General features: G+C 37.9%; 1 protein-coding gene across 1 annotated transcript; it reads left to right on the top strand.

The window, feature by feature from the left end:
- The first annotated feature begins 687 nt into the window (after positions 1-687).
- Positions 688-8,905, top strand: fgfbp1a (fibroblast growth factor binding protein 1a). The gene is made up of 2 exons (XM_053631914.1): positions 688-1,007; positions 6,361-8,905. The coding sequence occupies exon 2, from the start codon at positions 6,364-6,366 to the stop codon at positions 7,006-7,008; it is 645 nt and encodes a 214-aa protein (XP_053487889.1). The 5' UTR covers positions 688-1,007; positions 6,361-6,363; the 3' UTR covers positions 7,009-8,905.
- The last annotated feature ends 3,732 nt before the right edge of the window (positions 8,906-12,637 follow it).

Genomic DNA, 12,637 nt, shown 5'->3' with positions numbered 1-12,637 from the left:
ATGCAAATGTCTTTGGTGGATAGCACATACAAAAAATGAAATGGCCTTGCTGTACCAATAGTTCAGACGTCTTGTTTGTTGTTAACGAAAGACGAATATGGAGGCGTCTATGGTTTATTCCCACTTTGTAGCACAAATGAGGTAGAAAATGGCGTAATTCCAATCTCGAACATCTTACTTCTGAGGTAAGTCAAATGCAGCATTATTCATTTCTTAAAAGGCACTATTAAAGCAGACGTACATCTGAATAATATGGAATGAGAAATGTGCTATTACAATTTGAATTAAAAATGTATAAATAGATTTTTTTTTTGCCTTTATTTTCATTTGTTAGCAAAGTTTTATAGTTGAATTAGAGTCACGTTAGTGGCACAATCCATCCACCACATTACGGGCTCACTGGCTGAAATAAGAGCTGTTCCTAAGTCCCTGGATATACTATTTTGAAAATTTGATGCACTTGAATTGTAGATTGTGCCACCAAAAATTGAGTTTGAAAACTGACTAATTCACCTACAAAACTTTACTTACAAATTCAAATGAAAGCCATAAAAGTACAGATGTGTACATTTTAAATTCAGATTGTAGTGGCACTTTTCTCATTCTGCAAATAACAGCTCAAAAGCAGTTTAAACACCCCAGCCAAAGTCTTTAGGTTTCATGTTCATCAGCTAGTCCTCTGAAAAATCCAACATTTGTTATTTCTAAAGGTTACAAACTGTAACACAGATTCTAATGAAAGACTACTGAAGTACTGAGACAGATTGTGACTTTGCGTAATTTAGGACAAGCCAAATCAAGTTTCTTGCCTATGAAATTAACATTCCTGTTGCAGATTATCCAACTCTGTGTGTGTGTGTGTGTGTGTGTGTGTGTGTGTGTGTGTGTGTGTGTGTGTGTGTGTGTGTGTGTGTGTGTGTGTGTGTGTGTGTGTGTGTTCTATAAAAAGTGCTTCCCAGGCGTTCAGGTGTTGGGACACTAGACTCCAGCTGCACGTCTGAGACACAGTAGGTAATATTATTCACTAATATTCACAGGTTAGCATGGGTCCAAGAAATGCTAATCAGACAGTTTTCAGCATTTTAATCACACTTTTACAACGAGCTAATCAAATGATTTGCAATCCAAACAATGAAGTAGTCTTAAAATGTTTTTGTATCAGTTATATTTGAAGAAATGTTATCTTTGTGTGTGTAAGTGCCTCCAGTCTGAAGCTCTAACAACTTCCTCTGTTTAGCTAGTTAGGCTTTCGAGGAACAGTAATGCTAACAATTTTCTAGGAGCAGGTTGTAAATTGATCAATAATGCATTTATGTGAAAAGAAAGCAGTCAGTGTAAAAACCAGAAAAAAAGTATTTCAGTGTTTTTCCAGATTTTATTAATATATGCTAGCATGCTGTGTGTAATCTAGCTAGAGTTTGTTTATTCTTCTATTCTGTGGAAGACATGTGTGACCTTTGGATTTGTGTATGGATTAAATAAGAGTTTTACATATGATTATTTCTGTACAGACAAGATGTAGGCTAATGTTAATCAAATACATTTTTACTGTTATTATTTATACAAAGATACATACGATTTCAAATTCATAGAATTTGTAATGGTTTTAATGGTTACAATGGGAATTGTATTGGTTTTAATGGAAACTGTAATGGTCCCTGTTTGTCTCTACTTGTAATTTGTTGCCTTCTGTTGGTGGCATGTTATGTCTAGTGGACACAATTAAGGACTAATAATGGTAATGGTTTTAATGGTTGGCTGATGGGATGGTTTGTAATGGTATTTGTAGTGGGAACCTTTAGAATTTCTGATGGTTTGTATTGTTTTTTTCAGCAGGGTTTATTACAGTAAATCAATAAATGTTCAGTAAATGTTCCGTCTCCTTTTGAAAAGCAATGAAAGATGTTTTAGCCTGTAGTTTGACAAATTGTATAGAATTTGTGTGAGAAATAAAACACAATCCAGTGCAGTTGTAGTAAAATAATCAGGGTAGAACAGGGTAGCGTGGTGCATCCTGACATGGTGCGGAGTTACTGTTATAAAATGTTGATTATTTTCCAATAACAGCCTGTCCAGAAGTGTTCTATTCCTTTTGTAACACAGCAATCTGCCAGTAATTACATCCGTCCATCCATCCATCGATTTTCCATACTGCATATCCTACACAGGGTCGGGGTGGAGCGGGGACTCGGGGACACCCTGGACGGGGTGGCAATCCATCACAGGGCACAATCACGCACATTCACAATTTAGAAATGCCAGTCAGCCCACAACGCATGTCTTTGGACTGGGGGAGGAAACCGAAGTACCCGGAGGAAACCCCCGAAGCACAGGTAGAACATGCAAACTCTGCACACACAGGGCGGAGGTGGGAATCAGAACCCCCAACCCCAGAGGTGCAAGGCAAACATGCTAACCACTAAGCCTTACATACTTTATATTACTTACTTACTTACTTATTTTCCACAAACTTTACGCCACTATAAGCTACATTCTCTGTTGTCTTTGTGTTGTTAAAGAAACGACAACATATTAGAACGTGCGCATTAATACAAACCTGTGATTTGAATCACAGCAAGCACAACTATCGTCAGAGCTGCTCTTATAGAAAATCAATCAACACCTTCTGACCAATCAGATTGGAGAATTCAGCAGCGCTGTTGCATTTTATATATAATATATCTTTTTGAAAAAGACCAAATAATACATCTTTCCATAACAAAACATCACTATTAATAATATGTTCAACATTAAAAGCACTGAGATGATGTTTGTTTTGTTTGGCGAACGTGTTGAAGAAGCAGCTGGTGTGTAAGCAGTTACGTCAGCGTGTAGCGTTTCAGCGATAGCTGCGTGTGTGGTTTAGAGTCTTTACCTGCGGCTGTGTTTATACTGAAGGTTGCCACGCCTTGGCATGGCATCTAGAGTGAAATGTACAGTACATTTTAAAGTGCTTTCTGTCTATAGTACAGTATATTTCTCAGTTTCAAACGTTTTAACTCAAAAGGTTAATATCTGTGAATTTCCATGTTGTGTTAAATATTAAGTGTAGTGAGTTAAATAGACTTGTTTATTAGCCTACAGCTTACAGATTAATACTAGATTCGAGAAGATTAAGGTTAACAGCCAGATTATGGTTTGAGATCAATATTCTTAGTGTTGAACACTGCTCATTAATTCTGAAAGCATGTGATCAGGGCTGAAAATCTGTATACAATTTATTCATTACCAGAAACCTTAGTGGCCTCAACATAAATGGATTACGACAGCGGTTTTGTATTCTTGGCCACTTTACTGATTGCATTCTTGCATTTTTTTAAAATTTACATTTCAGCTGTTTTAAATCTGTGCTGGATGTTTTTAGCAGGGGTTGAGTTTTCCTGCTTTATATGCGCATGTATTTCTGATGCTTTGTCTTTCCTTCTCTCTAGATACCTCTCATTTCTCCTCTCCAGGTGTCTGTCTTCTCACTAGATTCTGATCTCTCTCTCTCTCTCTCTCTCTCTCTCTCTCTCTCTCTCTCTCTCGCTGCATATGATATATTACAGAAAAGATGTCATATTTGAAAAAAATTTTTGCTTAGTACCAGGACAAACATGTCGTTAGGGAAAGCCGAGCGTGTGATTTGTTGTCTCTGTTCTGTACTAACCTGCATAGGTTGGGTCTTGCAGAGCAAAACTCCTATGCAACTGTGAGTACAGTCAGGACTAGCAAAGGAAAATTGACAAAATCACCCAACTAGATTCAACAAAAGGGCATCCTGTAGGTTTTGCAGAAAGAACTTCTAAAGGATATCTTAAAGCACCAAAAGGAAAAAAGTTTGAGAGAAGACGTGAAGACAACCAAGGTGACAGGAAGTGTTTGTGTAAAGATTTCAGAACGTAAAGAATTTTATAGGAATTTAAACAGGTTGATTAAAGATTAGATACATTATTAATAATAACGTTCGCATTATTATGAGTACATGCTGTTCATTCTAGCTTAGACTTTTCTGCAACTAGCCTTTACTCTAATCGTGAATATGAGATTGGACAAAAACTACAATATCACTTATTCTTTTAAGATATCGATACTGAAACCTTGAATATCCCGATATTGTTGATAGTACTAAACTACTAAGCTTTCCTTTTTTTTAAGTGAATCACTTCACAGTTTAACTCTCTTCCACACAAAAATCACTTACATTGTAAATATAACGAAGTATAAAGTATTGTATAATAAAAGTCAATTCTAAGAAACCAAAAAACAATCCAATTCCAATCCTTGCTATTTGTTACAGGGTCCAATAACCAAACCAGCATTTTTTTTCCCCCCCTGGAATTAGCCCGATACCGATACTGGATATCAGGTCTCCGCTATTCAATTCAATTCAATTTTATTTGTATAGCAATTAACAATGGACATTGTCAGAAAAGCAGCTTTACAGAAATATATAAATTTATCTCGAATGAGGAATCCAGAGGCACCAGTGGCAAATAATGCATATGTCCATTTTAAAAAATCATTATTAATAATATGTTCAACATTAAAAGCACTGAGATGTTGCCTGTTTTGTTTAACGAAGGTGTTAAATAAGCAGCTGGCATGTAAGCAGTTACGTCAGCGTGTAGCGTTTCATCGACAGCTGCATGTGTGGTTTGAAGACTTTACCTGCGGCTATGTTTATATCGAAGGCTGGCACGTAGTCTAAGCAGTTACGAGACGATATAAGGAAGCAACCTTGACAGGAACCAGACTCAAAGGGGAACCCATCCTCGTCTGGGTGACAACGAATTGTGCAATTAGAAACAATTCCCTTCTATGAGTGTTTACTACATGGTCAAAAAGTGCAATTGTGTAACCAGGAAATTCAGGAACCAGGAAGTCTATTTTGTTGAAATTATGTTCACTGATGGAGACTTAAGGGCAAAACTGTTCATGGTAATTGCAGTCCTAAAACTATTACAGTAGTCCTTAATCATCCTAACTATCTATCCTAGCTATCTTAACTGACTATTAATGGTTATTTTTCAGCGTTGAAATCTGCCATTCGTCCATTAATTCGTTTTTTTTATTTTTAAAAAGCACACAGTGATCCATACTAGTGGTACATCGAGCACTAATGGGCATTTTTAATCTACCTTTTATGCTACTACCCAGTAGTTGTCATTCAAGATAATGCATTAATTTTAGCCCGGAAATGGATCTGAAGTGAGGAAATATGACAGCTCTTTGTAATATCCATCCATCCATCCATTTTCTGTACCACTTATCCTACACAGGGTCATGGGGAGCCTGGAGCTTGTCCCAGGGAGCTTGGGGCTTGAGGTGGGGGACACACTGGATGGGGTGACAACCCATTGCAAGGCATAAAGGCACACACTCACACACCCATTCACACACTACGGACTATTTGAAAATGCCAATCAGCCCACAACGCATGTCTTTGGACTGGAAACCCCAAAGCACGGGGAGAACATGCACGCAGAGCAGAGGTGGGAATCGAACACCCAATCCTGAAGGTATCGAGCAAATGTCCTAACCACTACGCCATCGTGCCCCCCGCCCCTTTTATAATATGTATAGTTTTAAAGCTAAAAACTGTTTTTATGTGGGGGAAAAACTGAATGAATACAACATATATGGACCATTCTTACATTTACTTATGAAAAAGCTTAACTTTACGACAACACGCCACCCCTCTTCATGTTGGTTTTCACTTCCCCTCCCAGCCCCAGTCTGATTGGTCAAGAAGTGTAAAAAAAAAAAAAGAGAGAGAGAGAGAGAAGAATGAAGGATGTTGCTCAGGGCTTTATGATGAAAAAGCGTGTTACAGACACTTTCCATAGGTTGGAATGTAAAATACATGTATTCACTGGCGGTTAAGATAATCCATACAGTGAACATAGCCTTAGGTGCTTTGTTTAGGCCTCTGTAGTGAACCTGCTTATGTTAAAATCAATTCAGTAGCTCTTTTAACAATAGCAATAACACTGTCACAAAGCACCTTTACAGAAATCCAGGTGTAGATTTAGATCCCTAATGAGCAAGACAGAGGCGAGAGTGGAAAAGAAAAACTCCCTGAGACAACATGAAGAAGAAATCCCAAAAGGAACCAAGAATCATAATGGTATACAGATGTATACTGGGCTGTGTGTTGAAAGTAAGAACATATTGTAGATATGGGTCCTGGGATGAGCACAGGATGATTACAGTAGCAGTTCAAATCCAGGTAAATCTACTGAAGCACAGCGGGTGAGACCTGGCATATGGCATTTATGTCAAAGTTAATATTAAATATGGTGAATTAAAGTCACTGCTTCTCTCCACCTGGACTGATAAGTGGCTAATCATGTGTGCGTTCTTTTCACCTTTTCCCAGATTATGGCACACCTAAAAAGCATCATCCTGATTCTGATCTGCATCTGCATTATGCCGCACGTCCTGCAGGTGAATGCTCAGGCCAAGAAGGGCAAAGGAAGGCAAAAGCAGCACAGCTTGTCTCCAAAGTCAAAAATACCTCCTCGTAATCATCAGAAGAGTGGCTCGAAAGACCCAAACGGCGCGTTATTCAAAGGCCGGATTACGAATAAAGATGGGACGCAGTGCACATGGGCAGCCACAGAAAGCAGCGTTGAGGATGATGGTACATTTATCTTGAGCATCACCTGCAAAAAGGGCACTGAAAAGAGTTTCCATTGCGAGTACACAGCTAAACCCAAGTTGTGTCCTGAGTACACATCCAACACTGATGCGTTCTGGAAGCAGATCGGCCGCTCGCTCAAGAACCAGAAGAAGTTATGCCATGACTCCAAAGCTCTGCTCAAGGCTAAAATATGCAGAAAAGCACCTAGGGACGCACACTTTGCTCTCAAAACCACTCTAAAGGTCAATCCGACTCCTATGAAGAAGAACAAGCCATGCCCAGACCTTACTAATAGACAAAAATTGGCTGAGGAGTATTGCAGCAACGCCTGGTCTTCAGTCTGTACCTTCTTCTTTGCTATGGTTGAGACTGAGGATTGCTGAATGAGACACGGCTAAAATGCTACGTTTATCTGTTAACGCTACATGCTTGATGTCAAACCAGAACTTCAGTATTTTTTAAATGAGATTGTCACTGTGTTTGAAACCCTACTCACAATTTCCTACATTGGAGGATTATAAGAACTACACTAAATGGCCAAACCTATGTGGACACCTGACCATTACACCATCATGCCACTGTGTACAAAGCGAGCTCCATGAAGACTTGGTTTGCCAAGGTTGGAGTGGAAGAGCTTGAGTGTCCTGACCTCAACCCCACTGAACACCTTTGGGATGAACTGGAATGCTGATTTAACCCCAGGCTTCCATCGTTGCCTGACCTCACTTACGCTCTTGTGGCTAAATGGGCGATGGGTACGCCTTCCCAGAAGAATGGAGGTTATTATAACAAGGGGACTAAATCTAAATCTGGAATAGGATGTTCAACAAGCATGTATAGGTGTGACTGGTCAGATGTCCTCAAACTTTTGACCATATAGTGTATGTAGCACACTAATAACGGTGATGGAATATTCATAATTCAAAGGAAATCATTGTTAAAATGAACAAACCAATCAAATTGATGTGTCTGTAAACACAACCTACTCACTAAACCATGCAGTGCATTGTGGGTATTCTGATTAACTGTACTGTATATATTGTAGTGTAAAGATTTGCTTTCAAGCACCGCACAATCAACAGGGCTGAGGTGGGATTCGAACCCCCGACCCCGGAGAAACTTTTAAAAAGATAACACAGTTCGAACACATATTGTGCTAAGTATAAACTGCGATCTGTGTCTTATCCAGACTGGATATTTATCCATCAGTTAAAAATACACACATTTAGTTACATTTAGCGCTGAGGTGTGTTTTGAACCTCAAAGAGTGAGTGAAATGTGATTGGTTGATTCACGTCATTAATTCCTGTGTTGTATAATACTGTGTAAATACATATAGTATGTGTACATAGAACATACATAGTACTACATACACTGTACATACAGTATTGTACGCTTTGTTCGAGTCCATTCAATCATTTATTCATTCATTCATTAACCACGCACACATTTGAAGAGGCACTGTTGTAATAAAATCACAGCGCTTCCACATCACATAATTCAACCAGTCGCTTTTTAAATCGGCTTTGTTGCGTTTTATAGGTCATTCATTGAATCAAACCAAACACCTTCAGACACTCCCTATTTAATAAAAGCAGCGTGTAGACTTCAATGGAGAAACAAAATCTGTTCGCAGTGTGTGGAGGATGAATAGTGCTTTGGGAGTTATATGGTGCTTGTTAAAAACGTATTATTTTTGGTCATTTAAGCATTATCACCCGAGCAAGAGAGCGGTAGCTCATCTCAGCCTTGACGCTATTCAGTATAATTGAACGATCGCAAGTGCAAGATTGCTTTTATACAACAGTTCTTTAAGCAAGAAATTAATATTGAGTAACTGACATTTCGGACACAATATGGCCAGACATTTTGTTTATTTTTGCTCACGTTCATTTGTACGTTCCCATTAAAGGTGCTTCCGGTGAAACTGGCATCCCTTCTTCCTTTTCATTTTCATCTGGCGGGCTTTCATATTTTAAGTCAAACATTATATTTGTAAACAGTGTATTGTTTGCCATGTCCGCTGATGATACTGCCTACTCCACTGTAGTTACAGTTTCAGACTAGGAGGTGGAATTGGATGTGGTGAACTCAGACGAGTGAAGTGATGCACACAGTCCCGGTGCAGTGATACTACTCAAGCAGACTCGAGTCGAATCGAGCCGTACCGTGCAGTGGAAAAGCGCCATAAGTATAGGCACTCTTGGAACGCCTCTCGACCAATCAAATTAGTGGAACTGACTGTTGTATAATATTAAATAAATTATGTGTCCGAAACCCAGTTTCTGGAAAATCTTTCTCATACCAGCATGATTAAAAGTCAAACTGAAGACCTATGACATGTTTCAGTGACTTACTTTCTGGTTTAATTAGTGTGGAAGGAAAAAGTGCCATACACACACACACACACACACACACACACACACACACACAAAATCCTGATCTGACCTTCAAGAAATGTTACTTCCTGGTAGGTGGAACATGTTGAATTATTTCTATTGAGACCAAGGTGGCCTGATTACACACCTTGCTGTTCTGCTTTCTGATTGGCCCTTTCCCCCCACTCCTTTTTTTTTTTTTTTTACAAAAAAAAAAAAAATTCCTTCAAAACGGATTTAGAGCTATGAATGCACTGAAAGGATTTAGTGATAAGATTTAGGCTGTCGAACCACACACACACATTATTATTATTATTATTATTATTATTATTATTATTATTATTATTATTATTATTATTATTCGTATTTTTTAACATGAATCCACATCTGAATAGTCCACTATCATGTCACATTAAACTCACCTATGATCCACAGAGGATGCTATTTCATTTGCCATTCATGAAATTCTAACTCACCTGGAAGATAAGGACAGTTATGCCAGACTACTTTTTATTGATTATAGCTCTGCATTTAATACCATTATTCCTTCAAAACACATAAACAAGCTGCAGAACTTGGGGCTGCGTCCTGTGCTGTGTAACTAGATACTGAGCTTCCTCACTGGCAGAGCACAACATGCTGGCCTCAGAAAACACTCATAATGAACACAGGCACCCCTCGAGACTGTGAAAACTCCCACACGGCATTAATAGTGTAATTAAGGTGTGTACATGTCTGTAATGCATGTCGATAATGCGACTAAAACAGGAATACTCCACACATCTTAATTCGATTTGTGTTTACTTTGAGTATGACATTAATCGGATTAAGGTAATAAAAAATAGCTGTTTACATGCTAGTTTGTTAATCAGAGTATTGTATTAATTGGTTTAATATTGGATTATTGTTGTCCATGTAAATGTACTGAATGTCATCATAAAGATCACAGTCATTGGTCTCATGAGGTGAAATGATGAAACAGACTACCGGAGAGCGGTGTCAGAACTGCTCACATGGTGTGCGGGTAACAATCTTACGCTGAACATCAGTAAGACCAAGGAGATGGTTGTGGACATGAAGAGGGGTGAGCATTTCTATCGGCCACTACTGATCGGAGACTCTGCGGTAGAAAGAGTGAACAGCTATAAGTTCCTTGGTGTCCACATTTGTGGACAGAGAACACGGTGCAGCTGGTAAGAAAGGCCAATCAGAGAATGTACTTCCTTTGGAGACTGAGGAAGTTCAGCATGTCACCACAAATACTTCCTAACTTATACCGAAGCGCTGTAGAGAATGTGTTAATGTCACGATGGAGATGCGGAGACAGATGCAAGTGTAGTGGTATCCGTTTAATAACACACAATGCCCAGTACACAAATCCAAAACAACAGGCAGAATAGAGGTCAAGGCAGACAAAAGGGTCAGGTGATCAGCAAACAGGATATCAGAGGAGAGACAAAGTACAAAAAAAACAGAACAGACAACGGTTTGGTAAGTCAGAGTGAGAACAACTGAGTGTTATTTAACAAAGTCTTTGTGAATGAAGTTCTCTTTTAAAGTTCTCTTTCAAATGGGCTAGCAACATAATCAGCGACCCCACCCATAAGTTCTTCACCCTTATGAAGTCTGGCAAGAGGTACCAGAGTACTGCAGCCAGAACATCCAGGCTTCCGGACAGTTTATATCCTTAGGATATCAGACTGATCAACGGTAGTCACCCACTACCACTTCCACCGGAGCCATCAGGATAAGAGCAACATACTTTTCCCATAACAACACGATGCCTTTCGTAATAACAAGATGCTTTTCTCGTAATAATTTAGTGTTTTTCTAATAACAATTAGATGGATTTCTTGCAATAACAAGATGATATCTTATAATATTGTGATGTTTGCTAATAATAATGAGAGAGTTTTCTTGTAATAACATTATACTTTCCAATAATAATAATAAATATAAATGCAAGCAGCAATTATCAGGGTTCAAGCTGTTTAGGGCCCTTAAAGACATTAAAAAATATTATTTAATATTGTGCAATCCTATAAGCACCTAAGTCAAAGAAAAAACAAGATAATTTTAAGAAATATCTGCCTTCATTAAGCTTGTCTAATAGTTGCTGAACGTTGATTGACCAATGGCAATCACAATTGTCCTTGTATACACTGATTGGACCTTGGACAATTCTGGCAAGATTTATTTCTCAAGTCTGTTGGACCAATGGTTCCACATTTAGTGCCAATTTCATGTTTTGTTCTGTTGTAGCATCACCAATTGGTCATACACAGTAATTATTTTTTTTACTTCTGTACAGCAAAAAACCCAGGGCCAGTTTACAAAACTAGGTTTTATTTTTTAATAATCTCAAATATTTCATGAGCAATTTGATTGACAGCAGTGGTGTCAGAAGCAAAGTTGTTCAGAATGAAGAGATCTAATGTATGATACAACGAATATGTATATGTCTGACACTTTGGATAATATATAATCATTTACACACCATTTATACAGCCATTTTCATTGTTTTTTTTTTTTACTCATATAGCACCACCAAGTGGCCAAACACCTCAATTTTTGTCAAGTGACCTCAGTCTGTTTGGTGAAAATATTTCATCCCATTCAAGAGTTATAGGCATTTAAGTAAAAGTGGCCACGCCCACTTCAAACGTTTTGATGTGCTCTTGTTAGGGTAAATCAAAAGTTCAACTTTATATACATATATATATATATATATATATATATATATATATATATATATATATATATATATAAAGTATTGATCTAAGAAGTCCAAAGAATTGTCCTGCTATAGTTTTATTTTAGTTCGCAAAAGTACGTTTTTAACATTGTCAAATCGTTCGTTAAATATTTCAGATAGACACCAATGGTTCTTGAGGCAAAGTTGTTTAGAATCAGAAGCCCTATCATATGATATATATTACTTGTGTTATTTTCACAAGTCTGCGTTATATGCAACCGTTAACACCAACAAAAATCATGATAGTGCCACCTAAAGGGCAATTTAAAAAAAAATTTGCATAAACCTTTTAGACCAAGAATCAAATAATAAAATGATGAATTTATTTGAGCGACCATAGATTGACCTCATACGTAAGCCTATCAAGTTTGGTGAAGATATCTAATTTTGTTCAAGAGTTATAGCCATTTACGTAAGTGGCCACAACTACTTCCTGTGTTTTCACATACCATAGCTACGTCGAGTCGACAGTTCAAATTTTTTTGATAATTATAGATAATGAGACTCCATAGAATCGTTTGGCACTGGGTTGGTTCCCCTCGGATGAAAAACCTAGGACTAGTTCGCAAAAGTAGGTTTTACAAAAAATCCAAGATGTCATAAAATTTTATAGACAGAAATAAAATATGAGATATACATTTTCTTTGGTTTGAGCCAAGGATTCCAATTGTATAAAGCACTTGAGTCTACAACAAACGGTCTAGGAGTTATTAGCATTTTTTATCTCTGTAGTGCCCCCTATTGATCGATTTGGCCGACTCCATGTTTCTGAGTAGCAAGCAATACTACTATCATCTGACCAAATTTAGCTACCTCGAGTCAAAAGTTAAAACTTGTTTTGACAATTTTTAATATGGAGACTCGTTTGGCACTGGTTTG

This window comes from Ictalurus furcatus, chromosome 8 (assembly GCF_023375685.1).
Source record: "Ictalurus furcatus strain D&B chromosome 8, Billie_1.0, whole genome shotgun sequence".
In the NCBI taxonomy this organism is placed as follows: domain Eukaryota; kingdom Metazoa; phylum Chordata; class Actinopteri; order Siluriformes; family Ictaluridae; genus Ictalurus; species Ictalurus furcatus.
Note: the sequence above shows the minus strand (reverse complement) of the source record. Positions and strands in the feature narration are given on the sequence as shown.

What these genes read in the sequence shown, in the direction of transcription:
- fgfbp1a (XM_053631914.1), top strand. Translation starts at nt 6,364, where the DNA reads ATGGCACACCTAAAAAGCATCATCCTGATTCTGATCTGCATCTGCATT.